Source organism: Nelumbo lutea, chromosome 2, assembly GCF_056320005.1.
Source record: "Nelumbo lutea isolate HS-2025 chromosome 2, American lotus-T2T, whole genome shotgun sequence".
In the NCBI taxonomy this organism is placed as follows: Eukaryota; Viridiplantae; Streptophyta; class Magnoliopsida; order Proteales; family Nelumbonaceae; genus Nelumbo; species Nelumbo lutea.
The window spans coordinates 43,649,073-43,669,359 of record NC_142685.1 but is presented as its reverse complement, the minus strand read 5'-3'; the positions used below and the strand labels follow the sequence as shown (position 1 = coordinate 43,669,359).

General features: G+C 36.9%; 1 protein-coding gene across 3 annotated transcripts; it reads left to right on the top strand.

Annotated features, from left to right (window-relative positions):
* Nucleotides 1–5,825: 5,825 nt before the first annotated feature.
* LOC148870233 (uncharacterized) lies at nt 5,826–17,429 on the top strand. Of its 3 annotated transcripts, none has more exons than XM_088971989.1 (15): nt 5,826–5,957; nt 6,819–6,918; nt 7,087–7,214; nt 7,304–7,457; nt 7,595–7,704; nt 8,408–8,491; nt 8,582–8,630; nt 8,744–8,835; nt 9,462–9,594; nt 9,933–10,015; nt 10,111–11,618; nt 15,561–15,668; nt 15,757–16,542; nt 16,823–16,998; nt 17,082–17,429. In XM_088971989.1, exons 2-13 carry the CDS (start codon nt 6,826–6,828, stop codon nt 16,323–16,325), a joined length of 3,111 nt encoding a protein of 1,036 aa, XP_088828115.1. In that variant the 5' UTR covers nt 5,826–5,957; nt 6,819–6,825; the 3' UTR covers nt 16,326–16,542; nt 16,823–16,998; nt 17,082–17,429. The 3 variants fall into 3 exon arrangements, with proteins under 3 accessions (XP_088828115.1, XP_088828113.1, XP_088828114.1); XM_088971987.1 differs by having other exon boundaries at nt 9,456–9,594; XM_088971988.1 differs by lacking the exon at nt 16,823–16,998 and having other exon boundaries at nt 9,456–9,594.
* Nucleotides 17,430–20,287: the final 2,858 nt, after the last annotated feature.

Sequence of the window (20,287 nt, the reverse complement as noted above, 5' to 3'; positions counted from 1 at the left end):
TGACTTTGGTATTATATTTTATGAACAAAATTAATTGAAAATGCATATATAAAACTTGAACCTATGAAAATTTAGTAAAAAATCAACATTTAAACCAACTTTACTAATAGATTATAGATATAATATATATTTTAAGTATATATGAGCATATACATATATTTAAATCAAATAAATTGAAATACATAGGATTGGATCCATATTTGATCCAATTATAAACGAATTGAATTCAGATCACCCTTAACAACCCCACTTTAAACAGTAATTTGTTTTTGCTTCAAGGGTTAGGGGTGACCCATCCCACATCCCCATAACCCCCCAATCTTAGCAACATTGGGATTTTGATCCCACATCTCTACTACAACGGTCAAAGACCCTACCACTTGAGCCACTATTAGTTCGCCTTAAGATGTTTTAGTGCTTATTTCTTCTTGCTTTTCATTTTGAAAAGAGCTATATTATGTTTGGTTTGAGATCGGCTCTAGTCAGGGCAAATCCGTACTCATACTGTCCCAATTGTCTCTTACAATCTTATATCGGGAATATCTTCCAATAAAATAAAGCACATAAGTATAGAAATATCCCCAATGTAAGGCTGTAAAGGCTGCTCGAAAGGGCGTTGCCCTGACGGAAGCCGAATTCGTTTGGTTTTGATAGTAAGACCAAAAGAGCCAATGCTTGTGCATAGAACCCCTGAATTATCTAAATTAACGATATGAAGATATGATCAACATAGTAAAGAAATGCCAACACATGGGTAGAAAAGAGAAGATAGGTCAAGATTTTTATACACGAAGTAGTCATAGATATATACATTGAAATACAACAATTAAAGCAAGGAGGTAATAATATCCCAAAAATGGAAGTAAAAGGTGCATAAGATAACCTAAGACACCGTGAAAGATGATGTTATAATAAACTATTCTATTAATTAAATGTTATTTTTAACAACTTTTTCTACTAATTACTAGTAAGCTCACATAAATTTTCTATTAATAATTTACCATTATTTAACTATTAATTATATTAAATTTAATATTCATTAACAACAATTTTAATTAAATTTAATAATTTATCATTGTTATTTTTTATTAACAATAATAAATTATTTGTTACGAATTATTGTCAATAATTACCATTACGTAAATTTATGCTAATAGTAAATTAAGTTAATCAAACATGTGATTAACTGGTAATCGATTCAGTTGGGGTGGTTCCGTACTAGGGATGATTGTTTCCGGCCTAATCTGGCCAAAAAATATATAGGCTTGGACCCAAAGTGACTTAAATCCGTTTTTTTTTCCTTTTTTTTGTATAAGGGTTGTTATAACCAAAAATCCAATTGCCTATTGGTGCATTACTTTTGGGTAAGTTTTTAACTTTGAGGCAACCGAGAGAAAATATTATTTGGACCAATAGTTTTCCATTTTAAATCCTGGCTTCCATTCCCAAAAGAGCAAAACCCTTGGGACCTCCTTTGTGCAGCTCTTATCCTAGTATGGTTTTTAAAACCGATTCGGTGACCGAATCGGTCAGGGGTCCGGTTATCGGGTCGAACAGTTCGATTGTTTGAATCGAATGCTTGACCTGTTTTACAAGAAAATAAAAGAAATAAAAAATGGTTAAAACCATTCAAATGGTTAATCGCCTGATTCAGTGCTTGGCTGACCAAAATCAATTATTTTGGGGAGAAATCCGATTTTTGGAGAAAACAGAACTGGTCATCTAACTGGTTCCCAGTTTTTCCGATCTGACCGTCCAGCCCGGTCCGGTTTTAAAAACCACGTATCCTAGTTGTCTCACCAGAGTAGTAGAGTGAGAGACGGAGATGGCTTGGCGCAGCGGACTCACCAGAGTAGGAGAGCGAGAGACGAAGATGGCTTGGCGCTTTAGCGCGCCACCACTTGCTGCTCCTCACCTGCAAGGTCGTTGATCCCTACGACTCTGCCGCAACAGCTCATTCATTTCGGCCTCCACAAACGGTTCCCCGCTTCAGCGCGCCTATTTTGCTAACTCAAGGTAGCTCAAAATCCACCTGGAATGATCAATTTCTTGGAACCTAACTTCAGAGTCATGAGAACACTAAGATGAAGAAGAATGGGGCAAAGCTCCTATTTTGTATTTGAGGAGTATAGAGCGGATCCCTTTGTTTTATATCAAATGTAGAGCCAAATGCATATATGTAACATAGCTTCGTTGATCCCTGAAACTGGTGCCTGTGATACAATGTTGTTGATTTTTGAAATTGGTGTCCAAAAAAAACTTGATCCTAAAAATACAACAAAATCATCTAGAGAGAGTGAAGTCCAATAGTTTGAAATTCTAAGTGTTTTATCAACGAAAACTTCTTCACTCCTCACGACTCTGGAGTTGTTGGGGAATAGCAATTTAACTTCATGCGAGACAAAGAGGTTTGAAAAATTAATGTTAATATGCTTAGGAATTGTGAAGTGGACCATGTATGTTGAAATGTTCAAATGAGAGGGAGAAGGGAGTGATAAGGTGGTTTCATGAGGGAGCAAGGAAGGCTAAAGTGAACATGGTCTGAGGGTTCTCAATTAGAGCAAGTGACGTGGCATGTTACTGCTTTAGCATATACTAGTGGAGGGGGCCCTATGTTGTAGGGGTTTGTTCATAAACTATCAGGCTTGAGCTCGATTCGAATTAGAGACTTGAGCTTGAGCTCGAGTCAAAAGCTCAAAAGTTTGAGTTTGGATGCCTTTGATTGTAGGTCTCTCAAGCAGCCGAGGTGCCGAGTCGATGTCCCCCTCAATTGTCGAGGTGTCAAAACAAGGTTTTCCTCAGCTGCTAAAATGTTGAGCAAAGGTTTCCCTAGCAGGCGATGTGTTGAGCTAAGGTCTCCCTTAGTTGACAAGGTGTCGAGCTAAGGTCTCTCTCAGTTGTCGAGGTGTTGTGCCAAGATCTCTCTCAATGGTCGAGGTGTCATCTAACTTGAGTTTGATTCTAATTAGAGACTTGAGCTTGAGCTCATAAGTTCGAGCTCGGCTCGAACTCGACTACCTTTGATTGCAGGTCCCCTAGTAGTCGAGATGTCGAGTTGAGGTCTCCCTCATTTGAAGAGATAGTGACATTCTTGCAATTTATAAGGAGAGAGAGAGAGAGAGAGAGAGAGAGAGAGAGAGAGAGAGAGAGAGAGAGAGAATTGGTATGAGAGATAGTGGTATTCTTGTAATTTGAAAGAAAAAAAGCAAGAGAGAGAGAGAATTGGTAGGATAGAGTGACATTCTTGTAATTTTAAAGAAAAAAAAGCAAATGAGAGAGATAGTTGGTAGAGAGTGGCATTCTTGTAATTTCTATGAAAAAGGCAAAAAAATATTATTAGATTCCATTTACCTCATTCTCATGCCTTCTTAGGTACACATTTCAGCTTAATATATTTATATAGATATAAAATACTATTTCTAATTTTAGAAATATGATGAAAAATAATATTTAAAGCATATTAAATATATAAATTTAAGATATAATATGCACATCTAATATGAAATAATTTATCATTTAAACATGGTTTTAATTGAGATTTTAAAATATTTATTGTTGAGTAATTATTATTAGCATTATCAAAGCTAATGGAAAAAAAGTTTATTTTCAATTTAAAGCATTTAAAATACTTGCAGCAATAGTTGAGCCATTATGTAGCCATTCAAGTACATTAAAACTTAAAATTATTCTTTGTAAAAGCCAGTTTTCATCAATAAATGGTAGATAACACAAATATAACCTATATTAAATTTAGAGGTCCAAATATCATAAGTAATTGCAACTCTAGAATTAAGATTTGATAAAATAGAAATAAAATTCAGTTTATATGAATAAAATTTTTTCAAAGCATATGCTCTAATAGTATTTCTATAATCTTTTTTAAATTGTAGATTTACAAAATTACATAAAATTTTTTCAAGTTTAGTATCATCATCTAATAAAAATGGTTGTTGAGCATATACAATATATTTTGCTAACTCTAGCCTCTTTTTTTTTAGAATATTTAAAAGTACCACCCGTAGTGTTTCTGATTTTTCTTTCCTTTCTCCATCTTGTTTCTCATGGGAAGCAAATGTCTGCCTAAGTGACCAGTACCACCCGTAGTAGCTAAAGCCACTCCTACATTTTTGACAAACAACTCATTTTTTCCTTTCCCTAAACCCCCTCAATTTTAAATAATTTCCATACCAGGTTAGTCAACTTAGTACCCTTCTTTTTTTCTTTCCCCCAATAACAATATTATGAGTGGGAACTATAGCAATGTCAATAGCATCCATATCTACGCTAGCACTACCATGTTACGCTTGAACATTGTTGACATTGATTATGTTGGGTTTGGTAGAAGTAGGCATTCTTTAATTTAAAAATAATAAAAGTTAATTTAATTGCACTTACTTGGATTGCCAGTTTAGAATCTCAACTTGATTTCAACGGTTGGAATTTCTAAGCCTCCCAAATTGCTAAATTGAGATAATTGAGCGAACATTATTCTTATTGAAATTTGAAGAAAGAGATTTGAGAATTGAAGAGTAGAGAGAGTGTATGAGAGACTGAGAGAGTATGAGAAGATAATTGCTAAATTGGTGTGATGAAATTGGTGGGGGATAGGGCTATTTATAGGAATTGAAAAATAATTCAAGTGCCCACTAAAATCTAGTCATTTTTTTAATTATTGGGAGGGTATTTTGGTCATTTTAAAGTCATTCATCACATCAACTGAAGTGCCCCCAAACTAGTTGTTATATAGTTATTGGGGGCATTTTTGCCATTTTCTCCCCAAGCCAAAATACATAAATACCCCCTATACAATTGTTTATATTGGGAGGGTATTTTGGTCATTTTAAAGTCATTCATCACGTTATCTAAGGTGTCCCAAACTAGTTGTTATATAGTTATTGGGGGTATTTTTATCATTTTATTCACAAGCCAAAATACATAAATACCCCCTATATAGTTGTTGGGGGGGGATTTTTGTAAACCCCCAAAAAGCTGAAACTAGCCATTGGGGGAGGGGGGTGTCCCCCAACAGCTAATTTCTCAGCCGGGTCATGCTTAGCATGCTATGGGCCTGTGGGCCATGCCATGTCAATCCAAAATTGTGTCGGGCCACGAGTGGCATGACCTGATTTACACATCTACATATATGCACTTGGTTCATTTTTACTAGCATTTGACAAAAATACATTTGTCTTTGACAATAACATAAAACACACATTCCAAGACAAGTTTGTATTTAAAATGAAAGCAAAGTTTACATAAAAAATTGAATGCAAATTTTGACACTCAAAGATGACAAATGTTAAAAAGGTATAATCTAGTTGTGGGATTTGTGTTTACACCGATTACAAGTTTACAACTAAAAATAATTTGCAAAGTAAAATTATAAATGCAAAACTAAATCAACTTTGCATTTAGATGAAGCGAATGCGCTCTACATATTTATATTTGTACTTATTCACTAGTCCAACCCACTTTGTATGATTTTGTTTGGATTCTCCACTAAGGGCTTCATCTATTTTTATGACTAGCTTGCTGAACTCATGACTAGCTTTCTCCACTATGGGATGTTATCATTGGTTGCACAACTGCACAGCCATTGTGTTTAGCTTATTCGAGCTACCAAAAAACAGGCCTGAACTTATGTAACGGAAGACAAGCGTTGCTCCGTCTCCGCGTAAGCGTTGATGGCAACTTTGGTAAATAAGTCAGGGATGCAAAATCTCAGTCACACGTTCGACAAAAACGGAAGGGTATTTCCGTGGTTCATACTAAGTCCGTGGGTGTGAAAAGGAAAATGCTATTATTTAAATGACGTGAACGCTAAAAACAGCAGCGACAAGGCCATCCATAAAGGGCGCCTCTCGGACTTGTGGTTTTGCAGACATCGCAGGGCTCTCAGACTTCCTCTATCGCATTTTCGCCCCCACAGATTCATCTGCTTCTCACGATCCACCACTGTGAGTATCTGAGCTTGAATTCCAAAAACCCCAATTCTATTTTTTTAATGCACTTCGATCATTCGAATCCTCGTCGGGATCCCTAGGTTCCTTGTAGGCTGCTGTTTGTTTCTTTATTTCCCTTTTTTAAATTTTGTTTTGCTTCTGAGCTTTTCATCCTCTTCGATTATTGTATTGTTGATATGAATGTTCCTATATATTCAGTTTTCGATTGTTTTCGCGCTGTGTAATGGGGTTTGCTAGATTGGGTCTTAAAGATTTGAGTTTGGACTATCAGATCTCGATTCCGAGCAATTTGCTGTGACTGAATCATTTTCTTGATATATTTTGTTCTTATTGTTCTTGTGGTGGGAAGTATTCATACATTTCTCTGTTTTATTGTAAGTCTAGGTTGTGCTGCATGCGGTTTTATATGTATATTTTAACCATATTTGGATGGGTTGATATTTTTGTGGTTAAAATAGGGTTTCTACGGATTGATTCATGATTTTCGAAGATGAAGTCGAGTTTTCGCTTTTAATCACCCGTCTCACGATTTGGTCGTTACATAGGGTTTGCAAGGGATCTATTTGCCCTCCTGATTTGTGTTTGATAAATTTCGTGCTTGTGGGTTGCATAGACTTGATGCTTGTGAACATGGAAATTTTAAGGAAGATTGTTGGCACATTATAAGATTAGTGCTGCTGAACCTGATAAATGTATGCAAGTTAACAAATTTGTTTGTGTTTTCAACTTTTATTGCTACTAGATCCCCCACCCCGACAGAAAAAGTTAGAGACAAAACCATATGGTTGAGACTTGAAAAAAACATCACTTTAAGGAAAAATATTTTACTTATTTTTCCATTTGTTGAACTTTTAGGACAAACATGAGTGACGAGGGAGAAAAGACATGTCCTCTCTGCACTGAAGAGATGGACTTGACAGATCAGCAATTGAAGCCATGCAAATGTGGTTATGAGGTATACTTTACCCTCTAGGCTTTTCTTTTTTCAGGAATAAGGGAATATCATTGAGTAAATGCTCCATTGTTTCTCTTGTATTTGTAATTGCAAGATACAAATTCCTGGATGGGAGAAAGAAATTGTGAAGCTTTTGTTATTAACATTCAACTTCTTTTATCCTTACAGATATGCGTCTGGTGTTGGCATCACATAATGGATATGGCTGAAAAGGATGATACAGAAGGCCGGTGTCCGGCATGCCGCACACCTTATGACAAGGAAAAAATTGTTGGGATGGCAGCTAACTGTGAAAGGTAGGCCCTTCTGTTTGATAAATATTAATATTTGCAGGATATTCTACTGGAAAATAGGGGATTTCACATTTCCATTACCATCTGGACAGATTGGTGGCTGAAATCAATTCAGAAAGAAAACTGAAGTCACAGAAGGCAAAACCAAAAGCGTCAGACGGTAGAAAGCATCTTAGCAGTGTCCGAGTAATTCAACGAAATCTGGTGTACATCATTGGGATACCGTCTAACTTAGCGGATGAAGATGTGGGTGGTTCTTTTGCAGTGTTACTTCTTTCCATATCAAGTGTATTCTTGAATGATTAAACTAAGCATCATGTTTTCACTATTTTGGTTATTTATTTGCTTTGTAGTTAATGAGCAGATTTTATTCTTTCAAACAGGTTCTTCAGCGCAAGGAATACTTTGGACAGTATGGCAAAGTTCTAAAGGTGTCTATTTCTCGGACAGCCGGGGGTGCCATTCAGCATTCTGCAAACAACACTTGTAGTGTGTAAGTCAAGTGTTTTATCTAATATCACAAGTTGCTTTTTTGGCAAGTTTTCAAGTGGTGGGATGCTTATATCTATTGTTTTATCATTGTTTTTTTTTTGTTTCAATAGGAATTATTATTCCATCTATTATTTCAAAGCAATGGGACTATTTCATTGTCGTTTCTATTGTTTACAACTAGAGGCTGGGCCTTGCCACAATGGTTGAGTTGCTCTATTGTGGCCTGGGTGATCAGGATTCAAATTTTGGAAACAGCTTCTCTGTATGTGCAGGGGTTAGGTTGTATACATCTGTCCCTCCCCAGACCCTGCATTGGTGGGGGCCTCATGCACTGGGCTGCCATTCCTATTGTTTACTACCAAGTTTCAATTTCAACTGTGTGAAATCCATTAATCTATGTGTTACTTTTATCCTTGATTTTCCTTCCAAAGACTTGTTAGTACTTGGGCTATGTTTAGTTTGAAGGAAAAAGTAGGGAAAGGAAGGGAATGGTATGGAAACTCATAAAAGGTTTGTAAAGGATTCTCGACCTTTCCCTTGCCTTCCCTACTTTTTCCTTCAAACCAAACACAGCCTTAGTGTCTGGTTGCCATTTCAGTTGCAAGTTTGGTTCTAGACTAGATTGATGTTTTAGGTGTTGGTATAAGTTTATGCATCTTATCTTAGTATTTGTTACTAGACTTGTTTTCTTCCTTCTGTTTCAGATATATTACTTACTCAAGAGAGGAGGAAGCGGTTCGATGTATTCAATCTGTACATGGTTTTGTCTTGGAAGGTAAATCTTTGAGGTAAGAACATGGCTCATTCTTTTAATAGTTTGCATTGGATAAGCCACAACTTGATCTTTATGTTGACAACTGTGAAGTTGCCATTTGCAGGGCATGCTTTGGAACCACAAAATACTGCCATGCATGGCTTAGAAATGTGGTATGGATAGACTATTTAGTTGGCAATTTGTTTCTGTTCTGTGAGATCCCTTTTGTTGAAGCTGAAGGAAGCTTGCATTGATTTCATTAAGAAAAATGTCTTTGTTGGTCCAGCCTTGCAGCAACCCAGATTGTTTATATTTGCATGACATTGGTACTCAGGAAGATAGTTTCACCAAAGATGAAATTATTTCAGCTTATACAAGGTATGCCTATCTGGCAATGCATTTTGATATGTTTGTCCAACCCTTGCTTCTCATCACCCTTTTTAATGATGCTAAAGGTATAAAACTTGTCATTAGGAAATTGGGTTATTTCTATTGAATTGTACCTTGAACATCAATCTGCCAGCAAAGGGAAAACATTATCTCTCATCTTGATCCATTGTATTAAATATGAGCTGTTAGTTTCTCGGAAGGAAAAACATATTTGCTGATTTAGTGCATGATATTTCAAGAGAAACTTTATAGGAAATATAGGTGCATCAAAGTCATTAATTTGACTCTATTTTGCTTCAATCTTTAATACTAATGAGCATTAAAAATCAATGTAAGAATTTTTTTTTTGAAAAAAAAATGATCTTGATGCCCTATGAACTTTTGCTAATAGGAAACTATATTAGGGGCCTTTGCTTCTTGAAGTCTGCCTTGCTCTATGAACTTTTGCTAATAGGAAACTATATTAGGGGCCTTTGCTTCTTGAAGTCTGCCTTTAATTTTATTTATTTTTTATTTAGTTATGTGTCGTTGCTAGCTATGTGTTGTTTGTGTCTTGTTTAGTAATATCAACATCATATGGTTAAGTAACTTACATAGTGGTTTTAAAGGAGTAGAGTACAACAAATTACTGGTGCCACATATAATTTGCAAAGGCGTTCAGGGAATGTGTTACCTCCCCCAGTTGATGAGTACTGCAATAACGGAAATGCTTCTTCAGGCAAACCTATTGTCAAGAGTAACTCCAATGTAAGATATGTGGTGTTTAACTTTTCTTTTACTATGAGAAATAATTTTCCCCTACAAGCGGTGGATTTCTGACAATGAAAATTTTAAGACAAGGTTATCTTGTAATTTAAGGCTTGAATTCTAAACGGAATGCCTCTCCATCCATGTCCATTGTTTTTTCTCTGCTAAGTCTTGTGATACTATTTACACTCATTCTTATAGCACCATGGATATTTATTTCCATTGGTGTTAAAGGAAATTATCATATTAATGACATTTCTGGAATATATACAAATGTACATGGTGCTTGGTGCATTGGATGGTATGGTTCTGATTATAACTTGGTTGTAATTTGCCAGCAAAATCCTGTAAGTCAGGCTAAAGGTTCTCCTCCTAATAGTAGTTCTGGAAGATCTGTTGCGCTTCCAGCAGCAGCTTCATGGTATTTACATATACTCTTTCCCTCTATATCACCTTTGTCTTTTTGGTAAAATGATTATTTATTCTGTCTAAGGTTCTACTGTTAATATCCACCAGGGGTATGCGTGCCTCAAATTGCCGACCACTAGCTTCAAATTCGGTGTCTTCTAATGGACCTGCCAAGCAAAAATCTGATTCATTTAATGGTTCAGTTCTCCCATCATCGGTTGCAAGCACAAGTCATACTTCTGTATTGCCTAGTGATGTAGGGAAGATATCTACAGTAAATGGAGAAAATCATGTGATGCAATCTAGTAAAAGATCAGAGTCATGGGATATGTCTAAACAACATGGTGTCAGAGATTGCCAAAAAAGGGTGGCAGATACAACTGTACCATCAACTGTTGTGCAAGATGTGGAACCTACTATTGTAACTCTCAGTGATCATCTCTCTCGTGTGTCTCTGTCTAAGGATAAAGATGGAGGCGTCATCATACAACCAAATGTGGTTAGCTCAGAAGATCTCCGTAGACAATCTTGTAGTTCTGTTCCAGATAAAGATGACATTAATACAAGTGGTAATGTTCAGGATTTATGCTCTGGATTATCAGCTACTGTTGTTGATAGTTGTCCTGGGTTTGACCATTTTGAATCTGTTAGAGCTACCAGCCATCCTGCAGTTAGATCACCTGGAAGTTTGGGGTTACAACAAAATCATTCTGAGAAACCAAGGGAACCCTTAACCTTGCTCCCCTCAAGGAAGGCTTCTACATTATCTGATGGGCTCTGTGCTTCCAAAGAACCAACTGATTGGAGATCAGAATCACAAATACATGTTCTTCAAAATTTATGCCATGAAGCCGAAGAGGATCTTCTAGCTTTGGAAGGTCGAACAGTGAAGGCTTCAGAGGTAGTTATTAGTCAGGTGTCAAATCTTCCACATTTGCCCAATCATTCTAGTGGTCATTATTTATGGCAAAATGGTGATCCATGCAGTGCAAGTAATCTGGGTAATATAGGTCCTAGAGCTGTACATAGAAGAGTGCACGAAGCCTATGTTCCTTTTAATTCTGGTGATTTATCATCCAATGGGCATTGTGAAAACAAAATTAGCAGTTCTACTGAATTGGATGGGTTCTCTGAATCTTCGAACTTATTTTCAAGTATAGAGAAAGGAAAATGTTTGGCAAGATTTAGTGATGATGTTGGCAATGCTGAAAAGAATGCTGCTTCAGAAATGGGAGAGAGTAGCATTATCTCAAATATCTTATCAATGGACTTTGATGTGTGGGGTGACTCATTGACCTCTCCTCAGAACTTCGCTAAGTTGTTGAATGAAGCTAATAGACAGCATGGCTCTCAGAAAATAGAAAGTTCATGGAAGGTGCAAAACAACAATCAATCCAGGTTCTCATTTGCTAGGCAGGATGAGTTTAGGAATGAAGGATCTGATTTTGAATCTCCGTTCAGTAGTATGCCAAAGAAATATTCCATGTTTCAGGGTGCTCTAGAAAACAGGGATCATTTATTGGAAAAGCTTTGCAATGGGTTTTCATCTAGTAGTATAGAGGAAACTGATCCTTACTCCAGCAGCCATTTGGTTACCTCTTCCAATAAGCTTTCTGGTGAGTGTCAATTGTGTTTAGTGTTATTTCTTTGTATTCAATTATTCTTATGACATTGTGATGGTAGCATCATCGTGGCAGCAGCAGCCCAACCAGCAGCTATGTTGATAATAACAGTATTATGTGCTGATTTTTTAGTTTTGTTTTGCTACTTTTTTGATCTTCATATTGTTGCATTATGTGGTTCTGTTTTTATTTGATTGTTTCTTCAATCAGTTATTTAGTTACTTATTGTCCTTATCTTCCACAATGCTTCTCTTTTGGGTTACATCTTAAGTCACTGAAATAGTGCTATGTTTTTATTGTGTGTCATCTTCAATATATCTTCCAGTTCTTTGTCCGCTATCATTTAGCTGTCACCTGCCCTCTGTGTTAATGGTTTACAAGAAACAATTTCAAAACGAATGCATTTTTTTTTTTTTTTTTTGCCTTGCACTATCTTTCCTTTCTTGTATGAGATAATGTAGTAGATATTGTCACATGATAAGATCTTGAGGCTGTTCTCCCTTCTTTGAAGACAAGCAAATAGTGTTCTGATATGTAGCTTTCTGATATACTTTCATATTGTTTATTTATGTATTGCAATATTTTAATTGTAAAAAGCAACTCAGCAAGGTCAGAATATGGAAAAGGGTATTCTGGCATTCAGATGCAATTGAGATACAACATGTACCATAGAACACATTGACATCTACTTTTAGGTAACTTGTATTTCTTCCATGAAATAAGCAAAGCTCTGGTTGTATAATTTATTATCAAAGGTTATATAAAACAATTAACATGGAGGAAAAGAAAACAAATCCCACTATAGTCTAGAGCCAAACCCACTATATTCTAGAGCCAGACCCACCATTACAATAGTGCAAGTTAGAGAGGCCTTGTCCTTGTGGAGGTTGGTAAAAACAAGAGATATGACAAGATGCCCCTATTGCAGTGGGGATTGAAGTTGGAGTTTGAGAGGGGATTAGGAAGAAAGACAAAATTCTGTTTGTACATGTTTTATTTGGAATGAAACTTAAGTTTTTAGGACAATCTTACTCTATTGCATGCTGTTCCCAAAAAAAATATTACTCTTGCAGATGATAGGGTAGGTAAGGTAGTATTTACTCTTGTGATCTTGCCGTGCCTCTTTTCATTGTAATATCTGATATTACAACAGAAGGTCCTGCCATCTCAGTATTATTGTTTGTTGTAGTTATAGGATGAGTTGGTTTTCGCTTGAGTGGAACCATAGGGTTGTTCACATTGATTGGGCAGGTTCACCAGTGGTTGATAAATGGTTGTATAAATCTGCATGGTAGTGACTATTTGGTGCATTTAAGGAGAAAGGAATCAGAGGGTATCTTATAAGCAATAATTTAAAAGGCGTGCCTAGGCATACAAGTGAGGTGCATTTAAGGTCTGCTGAAAAGGCACATGCCTGGTGCACTTTGTACCTCAGTTAATGTGTGCGTCTTTGTTAAATTTTGTACTTTTTGAAGTTTTTGAAGCATGTTGTTCATTCATTCTTCACAATTAAATTTTGCACATTTAAAATTTTACTTATTAGGCATCCCCATCCAAGTCATTGTGTTTGATTTGATGCATTTGATTTGATTCGATTCGCTTGCAGCCCTAGTAGATGATGGTATTGCAAGCGCTGGAATAGGTAGGGCAGTTTTATGATTGTGGGAGCTTTTGTTCTGTTGTATTTCTTTTGTAGTTTCCTTTTAGTCATGTTTTGTGCATCAGTGTACATACATGTATTCTCTTTCTTTTTTTATCAATAACAATTTCAGCAATTTTATTAAAATATCACAAGAATACAAGAATAGTTACAGCAAGGAAGACAAACACTCTTATCTTCCAGAACAACTTAAGTTCTCAAAGAAAAAAGAGGAAAAGAAGAAGCAATTTGTTACAACTTATCCCAAAACATTACACCCCTTTCTATCCCCTGTTTAGCTAGCCCATCAGCTATAGAGTTGGCTGTTCTTTTGACCCAACTAATCCTGATTTCCATATCCCGCACCAGCCACTTGAATTTTCTCCTCTCATTGTTGTATTTCCATAATCCACAATTGTCTTTCCTCAGCCACCCTGTCACCACCTCCGAGTCCCCTTCAATTACAAGTTTTCTGACATCCATTTCCTTAGCTTTCTGAACTCCTTCCATAACTGCCAGGATCTCAGCTCTAATCTAATTGGACCTGAGAACATGGCTGAAATGACCCCATTCTCATCCCTGAAAACACCCCAAATCCCTGATTGTCCAGGATTCCCCCTACAGCTCCCATCAAAGTTCAATTTTAGGAATCCAGCCGGTGGGGGGGGGGTGCAAGATACCTTCACAACTGGTTTAGGCTTCATGCAGTTTGCAATCTCTCCCCACTTCCTCTCCACTGTGTAGTCTGTGAATAGCTGTAAAGATTTCAGCCACTGTACAGCCCTGATATGGATCACTGCCCTCAATTCTTCAGCCCTCTCTCTTTGAGTTTGATATATGCATACATGCACATTACTTTTTGTTATAAAAGGGGATTATTAGGTTTAATAAGGTATTTGCTTGCTTATGAAGTTTTATCTGGGTTGGATTTTAGGAAGGCTGAAATAATGTGGGATTGCAGATTGACATTTGCCTGAGATTGTATAGACCAAGAACTAGAAAGGAGTTTGATAGTGAACCAATTGAAGTAGTAAATGAGCCAGGTAGTTTGATGACTGAAAATTTAGATATCCAATCTTAAAAATGTGGAAGAATGTGTTTTCTTTTTGAAGGTTGGAAGTGTTGATGATGCCCTAAACTGCTGGATGCTATATGCTTTCAGAGCATGAAGATGTTTGCCTAGTTATTTAGAGCAATTTTTTTGCCTAGTCTTGATGTGGTATTGATGATGTTTAAGTTGATACAAAATTTATTTTTCTTTTTGAGGTTTTGTCGTTTTTGTAGTTATTAGTTAACATGCCATCACCTTTCTATTCTACTTGGTTCATGTAATTGTTTTTCATGAAATCAGGGTTTAGAAGAATCTTCTAGAGGTCTCAATTTCTCAAGAAGCTTGAGTAGTTTGGATTATTCAGAGTTTTATACAACAGTTGTTGAGATGTAAGCAGCTTGGTGGGGCTAACCTTTGCGGTTTACGAGGATCTACTAGAGTTTTAAACAATATCAACATGAAATTGGATGTGGAATTTTGTAGAAGGGTTGTTGATATGAAATGAGACTTGATTGCTTCTATAAGGAATTTCATAAAAGCATCTTATCTAAAAAAGAATTTAATTGGACCAAATTATAGGTTTGTTATGTGAAGGATACAGTGTAGCTGGGCAACATGCCATGCAAATCCCTGAATTTGGACTTGTGCTTGTGGAGCAACCTTCAATGCCCATTTCAGTCCCCAACTTAGATTGGTTGTAGCCTCACAGTCACAGGGAGGACCATGCACCATTCTAAGTAATCAACTTTGTGGCATGGACTTGGGACTAGGTTGATTAGTCACCTGGTTAGGTTCCCCCTAGTTTGCTCCAAACAATACAATCTTTGCAGTCCTCCTAAGTGCATGTTATGGCCAATGAGATCCTGGTTTTTATAATTCCATTGTCGTTGGGCATTAATTATATTCAACTGCTTGGTAAAATAGGCTGTGTGCTCCAAGCGATCATATTGTACTTCATATCAGGCCCTAAGTACTGCAAGGACTTCACTTTGGATTTCTAGTTGCATTTCAAAATTAAGGTGTTTTTGATCAGTAACAATGAAAGCTTGATTAAGAATGTCTATTTGATGTGCATATATAGATGCATTCTCTCTCTCTCTCTCTCTCTGGTGTGTGTGTGCCTCGTTTTGGAATTATTAGGCCTGTATTCAGGCTTCCCCCCATCAACACACACACGGCGGTATTATACTACAAGATAATTCTGGTTGATTCATCTTGTTGATTTCTTTATTTCCCCGTTTAACAGTTTCAAGAGCTCAAATTTCTGCCCCACCTGGATTTTCAGTCCCTAACAGAGCACCCCCACCGGGCTTCTCTTCCCAGGAGAGAATGGACCAGGCTTTTGACTCTTCTGGTTTGTTCTCTCTCTTTTTGTACTTTCACGTTTTATTTTTTTTTAAAGCTATGCCTTCTTGATTTGGTCTTGTTTCATTACATCTCAGGGAACCATTTGCTCGAGAGTTCTTTACTGAGAAACAAATATCAGACTTCACCAAGTGGGATTGGCAGCATTGCGGATGTTGAATTTATTGATCCTGCAATACTGGCGGTTGGTAAAGGGAGACTAACCAATGGGATCAGTAATATGGGCTTAGACATCAGATCAACTTTCCCCCCTCAGTTTGGTGCCTCTGAAAATGATGCAAGGCTTCAATTATTGATGCAACAATCCATCCCTTCACATCATAACCTGAGATTTTCTGATCATATTTCCGATAGGTTTTCTTCTTGCAGTGATGCTTATTCTATTCCATCTAGGCTTTTGGAGCAATCCCAAATCAGCAGCATGACCCCATATTCACAGTTATCATTCCAACAGTCTAGACATGCACGGATGTCAAACAGCCATTGGGATGGCTGGAATGATGTTCAGACTGGAAATGATCTGGGTATGGCAGAGCTCCTTAGAAATGAAAGACTGGGATTCAACAAAATTTTTCGTGGCTACGAGGATCTAAAGTTTCGGATGCCAAGTTCCAGTGATCTTTATAACAGGGCATTTGGGATGTGATTTATGTTAATAGTGTATGCTTTTGTCTGCTTGCTAGACAATTGTATATATGGAGCCAACTGATGTGATCGTTTATAAGATAACTTCTGCTCTGGCGGATGGGCCAACTGACCTTCCTTTGGCAGTTTCTCTTACTGGGAGCTTAAAGAATGTTGAAGCTATCCTCCATCTGGATTTCATGATGATGATCTTCCCTTGGGTTTCTGGATGTCAGCTGGTAATTATTAATTCATTCGTTTTTCTCTCACAGCCTTTTCCCCTTTTTCTCCATACCTTGCTTCTAAGTGAAGAAAACCTAGTTGTAGAAAATCATCTATAAATTTGATGGTTTAAAGCAAATCATCAAAACTGTTTGCCATAAACAAACTCTTAGGTAAACTCAGATGGTGATGCTCCCCACTCTCTCCTGGAGACATGTGGGTGTTGGAGATGTTTTCAATTGAGAATATGCATAGGAAGGAGCCTTCTGGCTGACCTGTTATTGATTTTCTCCCCAGACTGGTTTCTGAAGATTTTAAGATATACATTGGTTGTGAAAGTGAATGAGAGCAACTGTGCATCTTTTATGATCTGTCAACCAATTGGATCAGAATCCAAGGGCCTTGAATGCCAATAAAAAGACAGCCACGGTTGTGTTGGATCTCGGACTGACGGTTGACAGCATGTAATGCACGTATGTACTTTCTCAATCATTTTTATCATATTAAATTTATATCATTCTTTATTTGCCACATCTTATGCATCGGTTATTGACAGGTAAAGCTGTCAGCGTAGCTATGAGCTTACGGTTTGTATTCATGGTTTTTTGATCGGCTGGTTCACCATCAGGTCTTGCAGTTGCAGTCCCATCTGAAGTCTAAATACGTTTGTTCCCTTGTTTGTATCTATCCTTTTTTTTTCTGGGTTTGCAACTTTGCATTGAATATCGAGTTGAAAATCAGAGGTCATCTGATGTTTAATGTATCTTTTTGGTGAATGGTCTTCAGACACAACGAGTTAAAAGAAACTGAAACGGGGATTTGACATTGTAATTCGACCACCTGACTAAAAAATTTTGCTTTGATATGATTTAATGATCAAGGGTGTTGCTGCCTTTAGCACCAAGTTCTCACTTCTGCGGCTATGAATATGATGAAATAAATCTAATCTATCAAAAAAACTCGAAGCTTGCGTTTGAATTGGGGGGTCACGGGATTAGTAACACGGCTCACCATTGAATTGGTTCGAACTAACTTTACCACGGATCAAATCAATCTGACATCCGATGTGGGCTTTGTTTTCAAATCCACTTCGGGGTTTGAGCCCTCTCAACAATCTTCCATTACGTCTAAGGTTGCAAACGGTATTTCATTGCCTAAATTCAAATTTGATCCCATCAAGGGTAATCTAAATTCGATCTGTTTATGATTGGCTTGAATATGGGTCTGAGCTTATCCCATTTGATTCAATTTAAATATATATTCTCATATGCATTTAAAATTTATATTTGTATTAAATTTTCATGTTTTAAGTTTCATATAGAAGATTTTTAATAAAATCTGTTCATAAAATAAAACATCGAAGTATCTGTAAGTCATTTTATTAATCAATCCAATTTGATTTGAATAGGACATAAATTCGGCGGACGAGCCAGGACCTATATTTGATTTCATTCAATCCGTTTTCCGCCCTAGTGCTTGCTGTTAGTATTTATCTGATGGTTTTGATGCTCAATGGTGGATCATGGGGCCCGGCCCTTTCCTGTGTGCCTACTTCACAGGTTCGGCTTCACAGGTTCGGTTTTTTGGTAAAATTATGTAAAAGGATATGATGATGTCAAATCAAGGTTTTAAAAGGCAATATATGGATGTAATCCATATAGACATTTAAAAAAAGAGTTCGACTATGAAATGTAAAAGATATGATATCCGAAAAACACGGTTGGGATGTGCTGTGGGACATTTTTGAGACACATTCTGTGAGGGGCAGAGGTGACTTCTCAACTGGAATTATAAACATGGTAGTGAATCATGTGCTATTTATCAAAATTCATGAGTGGGTTTTGATTGGTCAAAACTCTTTACATACCATATCTTCCCCGCATCATAGATGACTTGTTATATTAGAAATAGACCAATGTGTTTTATTAGTAGGGGTGGAGCCAGTGCCTTCAAAATTCTCCTAAAATCTATATAAGTTCCACATATTTTAGGCTTTTTAGCCCCCTTACCCATGTTTCCTAGCTTTTGCCCCCCATCTAGGTTTTATAGGTTTTGGCCCCCTCAATAAAAAAATCCTAGCTCCACTCCTGTTTATGAGCAAGGTATTTGTATTTCATTTCTTGCACCTGTATGAAGGAGTGAAGAATGACCACTATGAAAGGTGCGGGTCCCATGTATTTTATTACTGGCTTGGAACTTTATCATTAGTTTCATACTTCCATAACCCGCTGAACAGCCATCACCTTCAGTTAATCCTTGCTCACGTGTGATGCATGTGCCTTGGAAGAAATAGATTATCAATTATGAATATTCAATTACGGGGTTGATGGGTGAGTGGGTAACACAGCATGAACAGTACAAAATATGAACAGGATAAGCTATTTTCATACACTTTTGTATGCATTTATTTATTATTTTGGTATTATTTATTTGTGCAATATGTCAATGCAAAACAAGACATTCTTTTTTTAGTCTTAAATTACATTTTTATCCATATGTATAAATAAACCTTCATATTTAGCATGCCAAATACTTGAGGTTCAAGCCTGGACATAAGCCTCAAACAACTCAAGTCTTAAGCTTGGTGGGGTTTGAAGCCACCGTGGCCAGGCCATTTTTTCCTAGCCTTACCTTGAGGCTTTAGGCCTTTGGCCTCGCCTCAACAGCCTTTTAAAACAATATGCGAGTTTAGATTAATACTGCCAATATATATTATATATAAGGTTAACTGGTTCATTGGTTTTGGGTTGGGCTTTTCCTTTGCGTCACCTGGTTCAACCAACCACCCTCAATGGGGTTGGCGATCCCTGGCCCAACCAAAACCTTTTATTTTGTATCTATTTGTACTGTACATATTTGTATTTATACTCTTTCTAAATTGAACCTAAATTCCCCAGTTTATTGGTTTGTGTTATACTTGTAGAAGTGCAAAGTTAGGACCTATGGCTCAATTTGGAAGGATTACAAATACATACAAAATATAAAGTTTTACGCTCTACATATTTGTATTTGTACTACTTCCAAATGGAGCTCATGGGAACACAAATTGTAGGAGCCTAAGACTATCTCATGCCTGGGTATCAAATATGAATTAAAAGAGATTGGCTCTAGAGTGGTGCCTTTCTATTTGGTAATGTTTTGTGTAGTTAAAACCCATAAGGAAAACAATGAATCGAAAATCAAAACCTCTTGTCACTTGGAATGCCCCAGGATCAGTTGGTTTCTGGGCTTCTCTCTATTCGGCCTGATTAACAAATTTGCTTTCTCCATTCTATTTCTATTTGTGTCTGTGGAGCTTTAACGTTCCTCTGGCTTCAGGCCCATCTTCTCTGCTTTTATACCTGACTACCTGTCTTCTTCACTTTGTTCAACAACTTATTACCACTGATCACCCTCTTTGTACCCTTCTCTGGATACCCAAAAGATGTGTAGTAGACAAGTAGTCTTCCTCCATATAAGGATGACAATCATGAATTTCCAGTATTGAGTATTTGATAGGACAGAATGAAGCTGCCAAGTGTAGTGTAGCCTTCCTCAGTACTTTGACATAAGAGAAATTCTAGGAGAAACATAAAATCTCAGATTAGAGCTCCAATTGATCTGTTTAGTTTTGACCCATTTTGGTGGCAATTGCTTAGCAATTGGAGATTGGTCAGATCAGGTTGAGCAGAGTCAGTTGGGTGTTTCAGAACAGCCTGATTTACAAACATTTCATCAAAAGTTTCAAATTCATTCCAACCCCACTTGAATCAAAAAGAAAAA

What these genes read in the sequence shown, in the direction of transcription:
- LOC148870233 (XM_088971988.1), top strand. Translation starts at nt 6,826, where the DNA reads ATGAGTGACGAGGGAGAAAAGACATGTCCTCTCTGCACTGAAGAGATG. An exon ending in TTGGAAGGTAAATCTTTGAG is followed by an intron (nt 8,492 to 8,581) that starts GTAAGAACATGG and finishes TGCCATTTGCAG; the next exon opens with GGCATGCTTTGGAACCACAA. An exon ending in ATTATTTCAGCTTATACAAG is followed by an intron (nt 8,836 to 9,455) that starts GTATGCCTATCT and finishes GTGGTTTTAAAG; the next exon opens with GAGTAGAGTACAACAAATTA.